The sequence below is a fragment of the Eretmochelys imbricata genome, chromosome 6 (genome assembly GCF_965152235.1).
Source record: "Eretmochelys imbricata isolate rEreImb1 chromosome 6, rEreImb1.hap1, whole genome shotgun sequence".
NCBI lineage: Eukaryota > Metazoa > Chordata > Testudines > Cheloniidae > Eretmochelys > Eretmochelys imbricata.
In genome coordinates this window covers 58,500,172-58,519,542 of record NC_135577.1, presented here as the reverse complement: position 1 = coordinate 58,519,542, position 19,371 = coordinate 58,500,172, and the positions used below count along the sequence as shown (strand labels likewise).

Genomic DNA, 19,371 nt, shown 5'->3' with positions numbered 1-19,371 from the left:
ATGTTATAGCTATAACTAACTGCTTACTATGATTCTTTCTGTATTCACAATACATTTGGCATTTTGCCTTTTCCCTTTCTAATAAGATCCTGCTGGTTTTTATTTTATTGGTATAACAACACCACCAACTAAATCGTCCCAGCCAAGGCTTTGTCAAGCTGGGCCTTAAAAACCTCTCAGGAAGGAGATTCTACCACCTCCCTCGGTAACGCATTCCAGTGCTTCACCATCCTCCTAGTGAAATAGTTTTTCCTAATATCCAACCTAGCCCTCCCTGACTGCAACTTGAGACCATTGCTTCTTGTTCTGTCATCTGGTACCACCAAGAACAGCTGAGCTCCAGCCACTTTGGAACTCCCTTTCAGGTAGCTGAAAGCAGCTATCAAATCCTCCCCCTACTCTTCTCGTCTGTAGACTAAATAATCCTAGTTCCCTCAGTCTGTCTTCTTATTGCCTGACCAATAAGGGGGCCCTATGCTCCTGCTTCAAACTTGGCGTAATAAGAACTTTGGGACCTGACTTGATAGCGATAAGGAGGAAATGATAAAACTGTGATTAATTTTGTTGGGATTTCATATGAGTTGCTTGGTGATACTTTTTCCTGTAGTTGGTTATTGTGATGTTTGGCTGGGGGAACTTCCCTAATGCTTATTCCAGGAACTTAGACTCCAAATTCCTGGTGTAACTAACCCACAAGGGGAACTCCTAGGGGAGCTAACCCTATGTTGATTGCCTGCAATGACCAGCTCAAGACTCAAGATGGACAATGGGGAGGCTGAAGAGAGTGGTGGGTCTACACAGGGTCCTGATCAGGAGCCTGTCTGGAAATCCTTTGTGTAGACAAAGCCTAAAGCCTAGCTATTTCTCTCAGGGTTGTGAACAGGTGTAGGCTCTAGCTTTCCCTTCCAGAATGAGTAGTTTGTTAGGTCCTACAGGCTCCCTGCTCACAGAAGAACAGGTCTAAATAGGAGAGGAAACACACTAATTCCAGTTTTATAAGGACAAATAAAATTCCAATATTTTAGATAATACAGAAACATTATTAACAACATGTCAGTTACTAAGAAGGAACAACGATAATACTTATGTCAGATCAAGGACTATGTGGCTAAAAATAGAGAGTCATGGAGCAATAGAGATGAGAGAAAAGAGAGGGAGGGAAGGAAAGAGAATGTAAACCTCAGTGGTGTAGTTACATTGCTTGGGCATGTAATGAAACCCAGCCCTTAAAATTATTATACCAGAATATTAGAGCAGATTGCTCCATACAAACAGATGGTACCAAAAAGAAATTCACTTCTGAGAGATCCATGCTGTAGTATACTAGCAGTTGACACCAGACTTTGGGTCACTGATTAGCCTGGAGTTGTATGTGATTATTTGTAGCAATCCACAAATTGAGTTAACTCATGATGTAACTCCCTTGACTTCAGGGGTGAATCTGACCCATGGTCTGCAACTGGAGTCAATAAAGGTTTATGTATTGCATTCCACAGAATGACAATGGAAAACTCCATGGCAGAACATCAGATGTCCCTTTCAGACCTCCTTGATGAACACTCAGATGAGTGGTTTCAAAGTAGCAGCCGTGTTAGTCTGTATTCGCAAAAACAAAAGGAGTACTTGTTAGTCTCTAAGGTGCCACAAGTACTCAGATGAGTGACTCATATTCACACTCTACATGGTGGTCTGTTCTTTTGTTTCATATGTTTTGGGCATTTAATAATTTTTGCTTCTGGCTCCCCCAGTCATTTTGTGATGTGCAGCTGCGGAAATGTGGTTTCTGAGTTTGATCTGCAGCAGCTAGCGTGGAGGGTGGCCCTGGGCTTTTCAGCCTCTTGGGAGGCTCACCAACTACTATAGTAGCAAACTGAGGAGCTCTTCCATCCAAGTAGCTGTCTACTGCTATGGCTTCTTTGTGTCTGCCCCTCAGCGTTGTATTATGTGCTGTATGGAAAATGCCACAGCATAGGTAACCCTAAACGTCACAGGAATATGCGAATAGGGTTAATGAGGTTTTAGTAAGTTTAAAAGCATGATGTCAAACAGCTCCTGCAAATTCACAAATAGAAAAGTAATCGGATTTGATCTCACTGCAATGGGAGTTTGCCTGGCAGAGCCAGATCATTCCCCTACCTGGAAATAACCTGCCAACGGGAAGGGAAACAATATGAGATTCTCCAATTTTTCTCTGAAGGACAATCCGAGATGGAGATTGCCCCCATGCAGAAGAAACCAGGGGTCTGGCCCACAAAACTAGAAGATCTTGAGGATCTTCTGGGGTATTGGGCTATTTGTGCAGAGGCTCTGGACTCCCTGTGGTTCTGTCCCAACTCCCTGACGGCATGGCTCCAATTGTGTTTTCATGGGGGAGGGAGAAATGCCCATCTCTCCTAAGGCAAACCCACCCACTCCCTGCCCCTCACTTCTCAGATTCCCAGACCCTGTACTGGGGGTGAGGGAATGCTGTGGCAGCTCATGGGATCCTCACAGAGTTAAACTTGAGTCATCTAAAGATTATTTGCTTTTCTTTCATATTTCTGCACTTCCTCTATTTTCTAAATATAAGTATGAAAATAAGTATGAAATGGAAGCTTGCAACTCTGCTGGGAATTCCTGCAGCTTGTTTATTCTGTGAAAATACATCATATTATCTAAGTTTGGTCCACTTATTAAAAGCAGCAGCTTTCTTATAAAAACATCAAGTAAACTAGCTGGGGCTTTGGGGAACGGAGTTCCAGAACACAGAGGACTTGCTCAGAAATTTGAGGATGAATCTTATTCCACTGTCAGCCCTTTTAGCATTTTTCTATAGCTTTGCACTAGGTAAACCTGTCCAGGTGTGTTCATGCTGCCATGGCAGTTTAGATTTTGCATCCCTGCTGATCGAACTGTCTGTCTGAAAATAAGTTATAATATTTCAGCATAGCACAGAGTTTGTTGTGATTCTACCTAATGACAGTTTTATTTTGATGACGTGTGCATACTAAAAGATTTCCTTTCCTTTTGCAGGTAGCCACAAGAAATAAGGATGTGGGTGAGTTTGATTTTAACTATTCTATAGATACTCAGGGTTCTTACGGATAAGGTTGTCCTTTTTATTCCATATTTTCAAGTACATCAGGCCTGATTTTCCACACTGTTACACAAGGCTTATACTAGCATAACTCCTATCACTTCAAAAGAGCTACCTCCTGATTTATAGTGCTGCAACTGGGAGAATAGGGCACATGGGCTGAAATTTTCAGACCTGGATGCCTTCTAAATCCATATTTAGGTTCCTAAATATAAGTGGTTATGGAGATTTTCCAAGGTGATGAATCACACCTGCAGATCCCGTCGACTTCAATGGGAGTTGGAGTTGCTCAGGACCTCTGCAGGTTAGGCTACGACTATAATTTCAGTGCAATTTTAGGGACTCGGGCTTGAAAATTTTGGCCATATTTTTTTTATCACTTCAAAAATAATCCCTGTGTCAGTACCTAATGGTGGGCCCCGGAAAACAAATCCAATTATCTCTTTGAAACGCACATTAACTTGATGATTTATGTTGGTATGATAAGGAAACCATACAGGGTAACAATCATTACCTCAAGGGGTGCTATTTTGCCAATGAATATGACCGGTATAAGAAGAGAGCAGAATCTCTTCAACATTTTTATATCAGTGATCCCAATCCTGGCTATCTGACACTGGGCCAGATTCAGTCTTGCTGTCAGCAAACTCAGCTCCCTTCAATATCAGCGGTAGATGTGTCTGCTTGTGCCAAAGCTGAATTTAGTCTTTTGTGCCTACCTTCTCCTCCAGCCACTCTCCACACTTGGGGGTCACTCATTCACCTGTGCTATCCTTTTTTATCTTTCACTTCTTTCCTGTGTGACATCGTCACTTCTTTGTCCGCACGCACAAAATTACACATTTATTTGGTGCATTAATCAATAGTTATTCTCCATGAGAAACACAGGTTAGGAATAGCAGTGGAGATTTGGAAGTCAGAACTGGGGGGCATATTATGATGTCATGTGATACTTCACAAGTTAACCTGGAGTCTAATTGGGGCACACACTGAATAATCCCCTTAGAGACAGTAGTGTCTCTTGGACAGTTTAGCAGACCTTTCTGGATGCCAGTTAAGACTTCTTTCACTCTGCAAGTCCCAGTGAAGGAGAGCAATGCCTTACATTTCTAAAGCTCCTTCCATGCTGAAGGATCCCAAAGCTCCTTTAGCAAATGTATACGCTGTCATTCACATGATTAAAAGAGTGCAGTGGCCTATAAGTGATCATATTTTCTTCCCTGGAAGTCAGGAAGGCCTGACATGTCATGGTTTATATTAAGAACGGCCATACTGAGTCAGACCAAAGATCCATCTAGCCCAGTATCCTGTCTTCCGACAGCAGCCAATGCCAAGTGCTTCAGAGGGAATGAAGAGAATAGGTAATCATCAAGTGATCTATCCCCTGTTGTCCATTCCCAGCTTTTGGCAAACAGCGGCTAGGGACACCATCCCTGTCCACCCTGGCCAATAGCCATTGATGGACCTATCCTCCATGAACCTATCTAGTTCTTTTTTTTAACCCTGTTATAGTCTTGGCCCTCACAACATCCTCTGGCAAGAAGTTCCACAGGTTGATTGTGCGTTGTGTGAAAAAATACTGCCTTTTGTTTGTTTTAAACCTGCTGCCTATTTTCCACACAAACACATTTACTAATTCTTTTGTAGATTATTAGGAATAACCTCTCACTCAGGGGATATTTTCTAAGACACAAAGGGCAGTTAGGTGCCTAACACACACTGAAAGTCATTGGGAGTTGGCTGCCAAATTCCCATTTGTGCCTTTGAAAAATCACCTTCTCTCCCATGTCTAGTATGTTCTTTATTCTCTTTATCTGCCTAGAGAGTGATACAATTCTGCATGAGGGTGACATTGTCTTGAGAAGGAAACGCAGTGCCATAAACTGTGACAGCAGCTGCTTCTGGCCCAAGTCCCGTGATGGGCTAGTCAGCGTCCCAGTTAATGTTTCTACAGAGTTTTGTAAGTCACTTGTAAATGTACCTGTGAAATTAGCATGGATTTTAACACCAAATTATGAGGATTATTTTACAGTATCTCTGTGCATGTGTCAAAAGTGATTTTAACCCAAGGCAGCCTTTATGACTATTATCCGTCCTATCAGCTGTTCCTAGGACAGTTTGGCTAAAACAGTATATAATTTAGTAAAATGGATATTTAAAGGTGTGGTCAATTGACAGTATTTAGTTACATAAATACCGAAGGATTCATATATGCTAGTCTATATTTACTGACATTTAACAGCTATGGACCAAATAATGTGTCTAATCTGTTACTTCAGTGAATATATTTGTATTCATATATTATTACTTTTAGTAATAAATATTTTGTCCTCACATACTAGTTTTCATGGAAGGATCTCAAAAAGAGCCATACCAACAGTAAAGCCTGATTGTCCCCTCCCATGGGAAATGGTGCAGAAGAACAGAAGACAAAGCAAATTTCCCTGGAGAGATTTCTTCCTAATTGTTTTGCTGGGGTCAGTGGATCAGGGGGTCAGTCAGTGGATTTGTGGAACAGGCTGCAGAACAGGTGTCTTAACCTGGAAGATCTTTATAGAAGCTCTGTCTTTGTATGAACTCTGTGCCCCTTACACCCCTTGATTCTTTTGGAGCAGCACTTTGGGGTCGGGAAGGAATTTTCCTCCAGGGCAGATTGGAAGAGGCCCTAGAGGTTTTTCGCCTTCCTCTGTAGCATGGGGCACGGGTCACTTCCTGGAGGATTCTCTGCTCCTTGAAGGCTTTAACCATGATTTGAGGACTTCAATAGCTCAGACATAGGTGAGAGGTTCATTGCAGGAGTGGGTGGGTGAGATTCTGTGGCCTGCGTTGTGCAGGAGGTCAGACTAGATGATCATAATGGTCCCTTCTGACCTTAGTGAGGTCTATGAATTTATGACCCTTCTTAAAGAGTTATTCTCACTTTCAGGGGAAAAGGCATGGACATTTAACACAGCCTGGGTCTGGGTTAACTTTTCTTGGGAATCACTGTGGTGCCATTTGAGGGGAGGGAGAAGGTGGACAATGTGGGTCCACCTATTCCTACAATGGTCCCACTCATTCCTCATCCCTTTCTTACTTGCATATCCCTGGACCTGCAGAACTCCCTCTTGAGGCAAGGGCATTAGGGTACACTGATGCAGAGGCATGACTGTGCCCAGTAATTAATTCAGTTTTATAACATCCCTATGACTAGGTAAGGATTATTTACTGTAATGTTACAGATGGGGAAACTGAGGCACAACATTGTTGTGGGACAAATTTTGAAAAGTGGGCTGTAATTGAGGGGGCTGACCTAAGCCAAAAGTTTCAAATATAGTCAAGCACTTAAAGGCATATTTAGACACTGAATAAAGATGCTCTGATTTTCAGGAGTGCTGAACACCTGCTGCTTCATGTGACTTCAGTGGGAGCTGGGGTGTTCAATATCTGTGATAAACAAGCTGCTTTTATTAGGTGCCTATATATAGTCAGCTGTCTAACTTTACAGCCCCAGCCAGATGGTTTTGGCCTTAACCTCTCTGTTTTAGTTTCTCCATCTGTCTAATGGAGATAATAATACTGACCTACCTACCTTTCATTGCCATCATGCAAGGCAATGTACATAAGGGATAAGTATAATTATTATTACTACCCTAATCACTTTGAAGATCCCTTAACCCTCCACACTCTTATCTAATTTGACTTCTGTGATAGGAAAATAACAACTAGGTGCAGAGATTTAGTGGAGTGGACTGCCACATAATAATCAAAATACCGTTGTTACGTATTCCCCCTTTTCTTCCTAGCTGTGGCAGAGAGGACTTGGATTGCTGAAGCCATGCAGGAGTTCGCTACCCTGACATGTGTCCAGTTTATAAACCGCACGACAGAAACCAACTATATAAGTGTTGTACCTGGGAAGAGGTCAGTTCCATCAGTCCTAATTGTGACTAGAAGCATGGATAATCTCCTAACATATTCTTCAGGTTTTTTTTCTTTCTTTCCTGCTTGACCTGGATTTAAATAGTCCCAGCAGGTAGCAAACTCCAGGAGCCTGTGATTAAGAGAGTGAGTTGCCAGAGCTCATACAATTTTTCTCTTTTTGTTTATAGTTTTGGTTGACGATGTTGCTTTTCAGCTATGGGACTATAGCTTGTCGCACATGACATCTTTGGTTATTGGTTGCATGTTCCTTGCAGCTGCTGGTCTCACTTTGGAAAGATTGGAGGTATGCAGCAGGTGAGCCTGATGAAAACTGGCTGCATGAGTAAAGGAGCAATTCAGCATGAAATGAACCATGCTCTGGGTTTTTTACATGAACAGGCTCGGAGTGACCGGGACAACTATGTTAAGATCATGTGGGAATACATTATGGCAGGTATGGTGTATGGTATTGATGGTGATAGCAATAGTGCTTATTCTAATTCTTTACATCTTTAAAATGTTTACCAAACATTACATAACAAGGGATGGGACTGGGGAACAGAATACCAAATAGTGACAAATTACTTCAGCAAATGTATAATTTGATTCTTCCTTCTCAGACACATTGAAATATATGCGCCTTTCCCTGTGAGTGGGACATGATCATGTTTGCTCCACTAGGCCCTAAAACAGGCCCATGAATTTTCAGCCATTCCCACATTATCCTGAGTAAATTTCAATTGCATTGTCTTGTGCTTAGATGTCAGAGGTTGTCTCTCGCAAGACATTATAATTATTTGCTATTTATGTAATGCCATAGGGTTCTGTGAGCACTGGAGTTTCCCAGAGACAGCGAGAGATTAAAGCAGGTGGCTTCACAGGTCTTTATAGTTATTACTTTTTTTTACTCTTCTTTGCATCATGAAAATGACGAAGAAGGTGTTAGTATGCAGTGTCGGTGTAGTCATATCCGTCCCAGGATATTAGAGAGACAAGGTGAGTGAGGTAATATCTTTTATTGGACCAACTTCTGTTGATGAGAGAGAAGAAAAGGAGTACTTGTGGCACCTTAGAGACTAACCAATTTATTTGAACATAAGCTTTCGTGAGCTACAGCTCACTTCATCGGATGCATACTGTGGAAAATACAGAAGACATTTTTATATACACAAACCATGAAAAAATGGGTGATTATCACTACAAAAGGTTTTCTCTCCCCCCACCCCACTCTCCTGCTGGTAATAGCTTATCTAAAGTGATCACTCTCCTTACAATGAGAGAGAGACGTTTTCGAGCCACATACCCTTCCCTGAAGAAGAGCTCTGAAGAAGGCCCTCTCCTTTTCCCATGGATGTCAAAGAATTCCCATTGACTTTAACAGTGCAGGATTATGCCCTGAGATCTTTTGCAATTTCCCAGCTCGCCCACCTCCTATTTTTCCCCAGGGTTTCAGTATTGCTGTCTTTTTTTGTTTTTCTTTCTTTCTTTCTTTTTTTTCTTTTAACCCCACAGTTCACCTTGGAAGATTTCCCATTTCTTTGCTTTGACAACATATTGCCTGCGGTTTTGTTGCAGTACACTTAGATATGTGAAACTTGGCTTATTTTTCTCAGTCTTTTTTTAATACAAGATACTGTTCTGCTTCTTAGGCCAGAACTTCTGTTTTAGCTCTTTCTTCTTGCTTATAGTGTTTAGGTTCTGGGGCCCCAATTCAGCAAATTACTTCAGCATGTGCTTTAATCACATGCTTAAATGCATTGCTGAACACAGACTTAAGCATGTTCCTGGATAAGCACATGCTTAAATGTTTTGGTGAGCTGGCGCCTAGGTACTCTTTTCCCTCGGTCCATAAGACTTCCCAAATTATATGTTCTTGTTTACATTTGTTTGCCTCATCAGTCAACTAAAAATAATCTGTTTTACCATTTCTTTTTGTTAGTTTTTCACGTAAATGTTGGTGGGCGACTCAGGGCAGTTTATCATGAGAGGAAGGATGATCTTTTCTTGACAAGAGCGGGGTTTTATTCCTGGCTCTGCCACTGACTGCCTGTGTGACCTTGAGCAAGTCACTTAGGACAAAATATTAACATTTGGGTGCCTGCAGTCAGGCTTTGAAACCCACCTTTAGGCACCTGAACAAGTGTCCTTATTTTTAAAAGGTGCTGAACACCTGCAGCTCTCTGAAGTCAATATCATATGAAGGAACGTGGTAAACTTTACAATTTAAGATAAAATTTTGGCCGTAGCTATTCTGTGCCTCAGTTATCCCAACTGTAAAATGGAATTGTACTAACTTAACTCACAGAGGACTTGATTAAGAGAATTAATTAATGTGTGTAAAGGTGTTTTGAGATCCACGGATGGAGGGTGCTAGAGAAAGGCAAAGGATTTATTGCTTTCATGGTTTTGACATTTCTATATAAACCACTGATGCTGAGGCCCTTTCATATCTGTTGGTTAATAAAAGAGAACAGCATAGAGGGGGAAAAAAATCACAGTAAACTACAGAAGCTTTTCACTCCCCTCCTCTTCGCTATAAAAAAGTAAATGGAAATTATTATGAAACTATACAGTGGCCTGGTGGAATCAATGCTGATAAGAACCAACCCAAACCTTGCCCTAAACCTCGAATCAGTTTTTTGAGCTATGAAAAAGTTCAGTTACCTTTTTCTCCTTCATCTGTTGTTAATTTTTGGATTCCGCCCTCCCCTCTCCCCCATTTCATAGTCCTGGATTGGACCGGGAGTGAAAGTGCTAAATGAGGAGACTGTTTTTTCCTACAAGCAATTTGGCCCAGCTTTGCAGACTCAGACTCAAGAGACTCAGATAGCTAGGATGAATTTCTGATAAGCATCCAATGTAGGGGACTTGTCCAAATGGTTCCTGCTTTGCCAGCCACTAGTAACAATAACAGAGATACTCATGTCAAAGGGTGAAGGAGAAAGGAAGGATGGCCCAGTGGTTATGGTACTAAGCCTAGGATTTAGGAGACCTCCCTGCTCTGCCTCAGACTTCCTGTGTGACCTTGTCAAGTCACTTAGGCTTTCTATGCCTTAATTCCTCATGTGTAAAATGGGAATAAGAGTACTTTCCTACCTCCCAGGGCTATGGTAAGGATAAATACATTACAGATTGTGAAGGTCTCAGATATTACAGAAATGAGCGAGGGAGGTGGGGGGTAATAAGTATCTTAGATAGAAGGAACATTTACACTAGGATCCTATCCTGTGCCGTTATGTTGACTATAGGCTATGGGCAGGTTGGGAGTGAAGTCAATGGGAATTTGCCTGAGTAAGGACTGAGCAAAAGCTGAATAAAGATCTCAGCATTTGGCCCTTAAGGTATACTTTGGTGCAACTCCAGGGCAAACCCTCTCCCTTCTTCTGCAGTTAAAAGGCTCCTTTGGCAATAGCCAAGTGCATTGCTGCTGCACAAGGAGGAAGGTCAAGGTTTTGTAAAGTGGCACCTCAGCCATCCCCACACACATCTGCTCAGTGCTCAGCCTAGCTAGTCAGCCATGTTTTCTTCTCAGATCATAGATACAAGTATGGGGACAAACTCTGCTCTTGGATGCACAGGTGCAGTTCCTGTTGAAGTCACTGATGTTCAGATGCCAGTGAAGCGTACCTTCGAAACTCCTACTACAGACAGACAAGTGCATCCCCATCACAGGGTGGAATTGGGTCCATAGTTCATGTGGATCAAATTCTGAAGTCCTTACTTGGCTTTTAGGACAGGAGCCAAAACCCTCTGAAGCTGATGGAAAGACTCATATGGGCTTAGGTGGGCTTTGTGTCAGGCCCATACTCAGGATAATCTCAAATGGGAATAAGTATATTTTAAGTATTCTAACAGCTCTGTGGGAAGTGCAGTATCACTTTAATAATTTTTTTTCAGGTCTTGATCCTGTTTTGGTGGTTGAAATGTTGCTCTCATACCTTACAGGGGAACAGGGGAACTTTGGGAAAGTGAATTCCAATAACCTGGGCCTTCCCTACGACTATTCCTCAGTGATGCACTATGGCACGTAAGTTGGAGTCTGGGTTTCCTTTCATAGATGCAAGCAGGGCTCTAATATCCTATTCAAATTTAGGAGACAGAATTACTCTTTCTAGGGCATGGCTATTGCTATTCACTTAAGGTATGTCTATACTCTGAGCTGAAGGTGTAAATTCCAGCTTGAGGAGATGTACCTGTGCTAGCTCCGATCGAGCTAGCGTACTAAAAAAGAAATATAGCCATGGCAACATGTGCTACAAGAGTGGCTATCTGCCCTGAGCACAATCCTGTCTGAGACTCCAGACACGTACTTGGGTGGCTAGCTCTTCCGCTGCCGCAACTACACTAATTTTAGTGCACTAGCTTGATCACATGGGATACGTCTCCTCAAGCTGGAGTTTGTACCTCCAGCCTGAAGTGTAGACATAACCTTAGAAATGCAGGAACACTCATGACTAAGAGAATCTATACCTACTGTCTGATTTAGCCCTGACAAAGGTAAAGAGGGATAGGGTTGGAAGAGAAAGACAGTGGAGTAACATTTCTTCTTACTGCATTTGTACCTTATGTGACAGACTGACAATTTCATGTAAAAATGCAAGTCTTTATGGACAATCATGGGATTTTGTGGAACTTCAAAGGACTTTTTGGCACAATGCACGTGAAGTGGATTTCTTAGGAAATAGCTGGGGTTTAGGGGATGCAAATTTTCCCCTCCAAAACCAACCTGTGAAGCTACTCCCTGGAGAGGTTTATTTATACACACTAGTTCAAACTGGATTCTCCAGCCTCCAACAGACAAAGAAAGGACTTTTAGCCTGGGTTTAGACTGACTCAGCCTGCTTCATGATCCAACCAACAATCACCACTTCTGGTTCCCACAGGGCCCCAGTCCCAAGGGTAGGGTTGGAAGGACGAGGCCTACTTAGGCCACCTATGACTGTTTGCTTCTTCTGAGCTGAAGCTGTGATGAACTGGTAACCACAAGGAGTCCCTTGAGTTAGAGAAGAAAGGTCTGCTCCTGCCAGAATCTGTATTAGAATGAACTCTGGTAAACTTATTCATATTCATGTAGGTTCTTTTATTGTTTTTAATGTTTTTTTCTGTAGTGCTTTTTATCATAAGATTAAAGCAGGCTTGCCTAGGAAGTACTGTGTGGTTCCTTATAACTATAGCAATTGCTAGCTCTTATCTGCCGCTGAAGAGAAAGCAAGCAGATGTCATTAGGCAACCAGTCTGTGTTGGGAAATACACAGCACAGGGAATTGTGCAGGCTGGAAATACCCTAGTCAGAAGGGAGATAGAAGGGAAGACAACGGCTGTGGAGCAGGAAGCCTAAGAGTGGATGCCCTTGGTGGACCACTGAGGGGGAATACAGATACTGTTCACAGTTGCCAACTTTCACATGGTAAATAAGCACCCTGACTTTCACAATAAGTCAAAAATCAAGCTAATCCTATTTCAAAACAAGCATATCCCTAGAAACCCCAACACTCGTTGTGATTAGATCCCCGTGGCGTGCTGTCTGGGACTGTGGTGGGCCTGCTGTGCACCCCTGACTCTCTCCCCTGCTTGCCCCTTTCCCCTGCTTGCCCCCCCTTGCCGGGGACCGATTAAAAAAAAAAGAAGCAACAAGCCAAACAAGCTACAAGCCGAAAACTAGCCAACAAGCAACTCACAAGCCAATTAAGCCAAAAACAAGCCCAATTTCTGCGGTTTTTTTGTGGATTTGGAATGTCTGGTGCTATTGCCCTGAACTGTGACACCTTATAGTAGAGGCCTTATATGCTATAACTCCAGGTCTGGCACTACCAAGTCTGTCCAGTGTTCTCGGGGCTGGGCTATTAAAGAGATCACTAATTCACTTATGCAACAGTACTTAGAAAGACAAGGAGGATTCCTCTTATCCTCAGGATGTTGTGTAGTACTTTGTGAAAATTGTGTATTATCTTGGCTCATGGCTTAATTCTACAATTTAGCCCTTAACACAGAAGCCTGTGGCAGCCACCTTGCCCCACATTTGCACTAATGGGCAGCAAATTTCTGAGCATTTTCCCAGAGCAAACCAGTAATTAAGATAAATAAATCTTGTCTAGCTGGAGGCAAGAGACCGCAAGTAGCAGTTTCAAATATTCAAAGAATCAGGAGCTCAGACAGCAACCTTGCTCTTTAGAGCATTCTGGTTGGGACACAGAGTTCACTCTGTAATGAAAGGTTTGGAAGGAGTCATCTCCCAAACAATACATTCTCCCCTTGTTTCTCATTTCAGTGTTGCTTGACACAAAGCTGTTGCCTCTGTGTTCTTCCTGAGATATCTGTGAAAGCTTTTTGCTTGCCCTTTCCTAGTTATTTAATCTCTTCAGAATCTTAGGCAAATGTTACTTGCATTTGGAATATTTTCCACAATAATACATCACTTAAAGGGGGATTTGACTGAGACACATGATTTCCCCTGCTTCTGCAGATTTGACTTCTCTAAAACCTCTGGGAAAGCAACTATTGTACCGATTCCTGATCCCTCTGTACCCATCGGACAAAGAGAGGGACTGAGTAATCTTGACGTGGCTAAAATCAACAAGCTCTATAGCTGCAGTAAGTGCTCCAAATATTATGTACTGTAATCTTAATTAAGAACCTTTATGACAGCTAATTTCCTTCAAGCTTATTTTACTAGCCCCATTATTTTGCTTAGTTATTTAATGCTTTTAATAGATGAGCATGGACACATTTGTAAACATGACAATTAATTTCTCTTTTATAAATCTGACAGCCGTTAATGGATGGAGATAGCTGTGACTGGATTTTCCCTTGAAGAGGATTTCTCTGCATCTTTCATTTTCTTTACAGCTGTTTTCTTTTGTTCTTCAGATTGCTGTAGCAATGTGCTGCATAAACCTAATGACACCTTCTCGTCTGTCAATTACCCATCCTCATATCCAGACAACAGCAACTGTCTATGGCTCATTCGCATCCCACAGCATCAGGTGATTTTTGTTAGGAAAAAGGAGGTTTGAATAGGTGTTAATACATGGCATTATTTGTCAGATTGCTATTGTATGTCATAATTTTAATAGTAGTATATATTAAATATTATTTAACTGTGCCGGTGATTAACCATTGGGACAAACTACAAGGGAAACCATCTCTTGATGTTTTTATATCAAGACAGGATGCCTTTCTGGAAGACATGCTTTAGCCAAACACAAGTTATTGGGCTCAGTGCCTGAGTAACTGGGTGAACCTTAATGGCCTTTGATATACTGGTGGTCAAACTAGATGATCTAATGGTCCCTTCTGACCTTAAAATCTATGAGATAATATATCACTTTCCAATGCACTAGTTAATAACATAACCCTTTGGGGGTCTGATTCTGCTCTCATATACGTCAGTGGAGTTACTCTGATTTACACCAGTGTAAATGAGCTCTGAATCTAGCTCTGAATCAGGTTCTAGGTGCGAAGATTTACTGCTTTCCAGGGTTTTCCTGTGGCCACTGTGGGGAACTGTGCAGGGAGAGGGGAATCTCTCTGGCTGCTGGGAGGTGGAATCTGGATGGGACTCTCATGCGAGTCCAGTCCCTCACTCTCTCTTTTTCTATACTTGGTCCTGCTGTTCTTGTCAAACCAGGAAGCTACATGGGCATGTAGCGTAGAGAAGTGGCTGGGGACATGAGAGTGGGGACTGAAGCAGCACTGGCAAGGTGAAGAGCTGGGGAGAGCAGGCTGGCAGCAAATGAAAGGTAGGCAAGGAGCAGAAGGGTCTCTGTGGTGGCGTCATTACTGAAGGTAGGTGCGTGAGGGGGACTAGAGAGATGGAAGAGGCACAACTGAAGAGAGGAGGGTGGTAAAGAAAGGGTAAAAAGTGTGTGTATGTGGGGGAAATGGAGGTAAGTCTCCTGATGACGGGAAAGGAAAGGAGGAGAGCTCTCTTGAGAAGGGAGGACAGTATAAGGAGCTCAGGATTTCAGCCAAGATCCTCTTTGACAAACAGATTCACACTGAAATTCTCACCCTGATCTGGGATGTCGGTCAGGGTCAAATGAGGATGGAAAAGAGGAGTCAGGGCGGATTTGAAGTGTTTAATTTTCTTGTTCCTCTTCAGGTTTTCCTTCAGTTTGATGCTTTTGATCTTCAGCCTTCCCCAGACTGTACCTCTGACTACATCAGAATTTATGATGGAAGCAGCAGGAATTCCAGTGTCTTACTGGACAAGTTGTGTGGGATGGGGTCCTTACCATCATTGGTGGCTTCTAGAAACATGATGCTTCTGGAGTTTGTGAGCGATGAGACTACTGCAGCAACAGGTTTCCAAGCCTCCTATAGCCAGGGTGCGGACAGTGCCTCATTTACAGAACTTGGTGACATTTCTAATTTTTGCTTAGCAAATATTCATGTGCAAAACTGAACATTTTGTGGAATTTTGCAAAATGTGTCTTTCTATACTTGAATTGTTAGTGGTAAACCCTTTTTTTCCCCTATTTTTTCCCTTCCACCATCCATAAGAACTGTTCAAACCAGCAGCTTGTGGAGTTGGGAATGAAGAAACAAAAAAATGAAAAATAGGACCCTACCTGGCCCTAACACCAACAGCTCTCAGGTCCCACTATTCTTCTGGAGGCCGAGGAAGCCTTTTTGGGCTAGTTGAGGTCTTTACAGCTACTTGTTTAAATAAAGTAAGTGAGCCGTAGGAGCTGCTAGCCACAGAGTGAAAAGTGGCTGCAGAACACTCCACTAGCCATCTGGATATCTATGCAATTTTATATCTCATGAATGACAAGGTAGAAAGTAGGGGCCCCAAAGAAGGTATTTTTAACAATTTGGGCGGGGGGGAAGGGGATGGCTTGGGTCTACAGGTTTCAGGCCTATCATTTTCTAGATTGGTGCAAGTCATCTTATCTGTGGACTTACCCCCTTGTGAGGTCTGGGCTTACCATACAAACTAAGCAGAATAGGGTCCTGTTAGTATTTGGACGGGGGACACCCCCCAAGAAACATCCAGGTGCAGCAGCAAGTGATTTTGGTGCTTCAGTAGGTGGCCATCTGACCCCTAGTCAATGCTGAACCAATGATACAGTGTGATGCCAGAGGGAACCGTAGAGAATTCTTTCCAATAAGATGTAAAACCAAGGTCCTGGCCACTTAGTGGTTATTGAAGGTCCCATGGCACTTTACCTCAGACAGGATACTAACCCCAATGTCTTGGAAAGTTTCAGAGGAAGTAATTACAGACTGCCTACTTAAACTTTTTCTGTACTTTCCATTGGCACTGGTAATTTTTCACTTCCTGATTTCAAAGTTTGTGTGTTTAGGAGCTTTACTTGAGAGGTTACTGTATTTTGGGGGGGAGCAGTGGGGGAATAAACTACTTGGTTGCTATAGTTTCTCTGTCATTAGTGAAGTGCTATCGAAGGAAAGGCACCAATACAAGTAAGATCATTACTGTTTATTATTACTTCAACTCCAAAATGTAACTTTGGTTTTTATGGGGAAAAAATGGAGGACATCTCACTGTTTGACTTTTCACAAAAGGAAAAAACTTATTTTAATTACTGCTGTAGCCAGCAGTTTGTTCCCTCCCACTTCCCTCCTATTTTTGTCACTCCCCCTTGCTGTAGAATTATGACACTAAGTACAATTTTCAAAAGCAAATTTTACCCAGGATCTGACTCTTTAGCTACTTTCTTTCAGTTGGAGCTACACAGCCACTGCGTAGAAAATTATTAACTCTCTATATCAAATAAGTGCTCCTGAAAGCTCATTTCCTTTTTACTGGCTATACAAATATATAAGAAATTATTTCAGCCACATTTTTTGGGACTAGTTTACTAGAACACATTACTGTCTATCTACCACAAGCCTGGTCTCAGAATCACCAGGAATTCAGCCAGTGCTTGAATGGGGAGGGTGCTCTATAAGTAGAAATGTGTCATGTTTGCAATTCTGCTCCCTGCTGGTTGAAGAAACTAAAATTGGAAAAAAGTGGGGATGGGCTTGGGAATGTGCCAGGGGAGGTTGGTGAGGGGAAAACCCTCCCTTTTCTACATTAAAGTTATTTAAGTTCACACCTTTATGCAGCATTAAGTTGAAGTTTCTCCCTCTTCTCCAAAGGAGAACCAACACTATGTTCTAAGCTCTGTCAATACAAATGGAAGCACGGATGCTGGCCATAGAAACAAGATGTTTGAGTGGGAGACATTTTCTCTTGGCTCTAGAATAGGCCCATATTGATGTCCCTTTGGATTCTTTCTTCCTGCTCACAAGCTGTTAATAAGCTCTTCAACATTATCTGTGTGGTTTCTTTTCTTCTTAGTGAAATGTGGAAGCACTTTGATGGGCACAAGTGGGGTGATCACCTCCCCAGACTACCCCAACAGGTACCCCAAAAACCAGGACTGCTTCTGGATCATCAGTGCTCCAGCAGATCGCAAGGTAAGGTGTTGAAGGGTTATTCTGCTGGCTCCAGCAATGCCGTCTGATTGCTTCTCTTTGCAGTGCAGAATACCAGTTGTTGTAGCACATCCGAAGAAGCAACATCAGCTACTCAAAGAATGAAATTCACCCCTATGCACTATGTAAATCCAACCTAAGCCCTCACAATAAAGACTTCAATAGGTGCCATAGGCATTGTGTTATAGTTAAAGAAAGCCATTTTAGCTTTGAATGTGAATTGATGGTGATGTTGCTTCAGAAGTGGTAGGTTTAGCTCAAAATAATCTCTAGGGTTACGTCTACACTATGAGCTACCGATGTGATTCCTCCTGCTCCCATACACACACACTTGCAATAGCTCTCATTGAGCTAGTGGGAACATGAAGAGCAGTGTAGCTTCAGTAGCACAGATAGCGTGGTGGAGGCTTGGCTTAGCCATGCCGAGTACATACTCACTGGTTTTGGTGGGGAGGGGTGCATATTTGGAACAGTTAAGCCTTGCCTCTACCGCCGCTGCCCCTGTGGTACTGCTATTTATACTCACACTCGCTGATAGCAAGTGAAAGTATGTGTATGGGAGCAGGGGAATCGTACCCCTAGCTCGTACTGTAGACATAGCCTAGGTGAGAGCCAAGAAGCTGAAATGCTACACTGGTATTTTGAATATTTGCTCCGAGAGATATTCAAAATTGTATCTGATGCCTTACTGCCAAAGAGAGTGAAATTAATCCTGCCACAAGACAGGAGATTACCCAAATGATCCACCCTCCAAACCAAATGTTTTTTGAGTTCAAACAATTTTATACTATAATAAATAATAACTTACATTCCAGTTTCAGAGTAGCAGCCGTGTTAGTCTGTATTCGCAAAAAGAAAAGGAGTACTTGTGGCACCTTAGAGACTAACCAATTTATAAATTGGTTAGTCTCTAAGGTGCCACAAGTACTCCTTGGCTGTCGCTTAAGTGTTACTGGAATGTAAAAAGAAAAGATCAGGACCAGTCTCCTGGGGCACCGTACAAACAGTCCAGGCGCCCCCAAAATTACAATCTAAATATACAAGATAACGGGCAAGGGAAAGGGATACAAGCAAAGTGTTCTTGTTGTATTTTCTATAGATCTCTCTAAAAATGGTCTCCTTTGAGCTGGAGGACATTGATGAATGTAAGTACGACTATTTGCTTATTCATGATGGGAGCCGACCCACATCTCCAGCTGTGGGCCCATACTGTGGGACAATGCAGATTGCAGACTTTACCTCCTCTGAGAACTTTGTGCTGGTAGAATTTCACAGCGATGTTTCTTGGGTGTTTCCTGGATTCATGCTGAACTACACTTTTGGTAAGTCTAATTGCAAAAATTTAGGGAGGGTTGGTGAATTTTCATGTTGATAAAAGTGTGAGACTAGTTTGTTTGGGGCTAAGTTATTATTTTACTGCTGTAAAAGTGTGCATTGTGAATCATACGCAAATAAAGGACAATGTCTTTGATCTTAGGCCCAGGTCCTCAAGGTATTTAGGCACCCAACTAAATACTTTTGAGGATCTGGGTCCAACAGTTTAAGAGTCCTCTCAGATACGAACATGTAGTTATAACCTGCCCATCACTGGGGCATATATTCAAAAGAGGTTAGCTCTCATTTTGTCACAAAAAATAAATGGCCACATTTTTAAGAGTTCAGCATGATAGGTATTGAGCTCTATTGAAAATCTGACCCTAAGTGCCTCAGTAGGCATTTCTGTGTGCTGAGAACTTGTGAAACTATGGCCATCTTTTAGGTTCTAAATGGAAACCAAGCTCTATTGAAAAGCTGTCCCTAGAGATGAGACATAAGAAAGAATGATGACAAACATTGTGGGGCAGAAGGATGTGAGATTAAGGGCTACAGCATTAAGATTATGGGTGATTTTAAGTTTTGCAAGTCCCACATCTTTGACTGTTTGCATACGTATAAAACACGCTTTA

The 19,371-nt window shown here is 42.3% G+C and overlaps 1 protein-coding gene across 1 annotated transcript; it reads left to right on the top strand.

Annotated features, from left to right (window-relative positions):
• Positions 1–2,771: 2,771 nt before the first annotated feature.
• LOC144266717 (astacin-like metalloendopeptidase) lies at positions 2,772–18,797 on the top strand. The gene is made up of 11 exons (XM_077820201.1): positions 2,772–2,840; positions 3,013–3,037; positions 4,899–5,036; positions 6,862–6,979; positions 7,255–7,433; positions 10,925–11,006; positions 13,443–13,570; positions 13,847–13,962; positions 15,081–15,306; positions 17,289–17,407; positions 18,525–18,797. The coding sequence occupies exons 1-11, from the start codon at positions 2,772–2,774 to the stop codon at positions 18,795–18,797; spliced, it is 1,473 nt and encodes a 490-aa protein (XP_077676327.1).
• Positions 18,798–19,371: the final 574 nt, after the last annotated feature.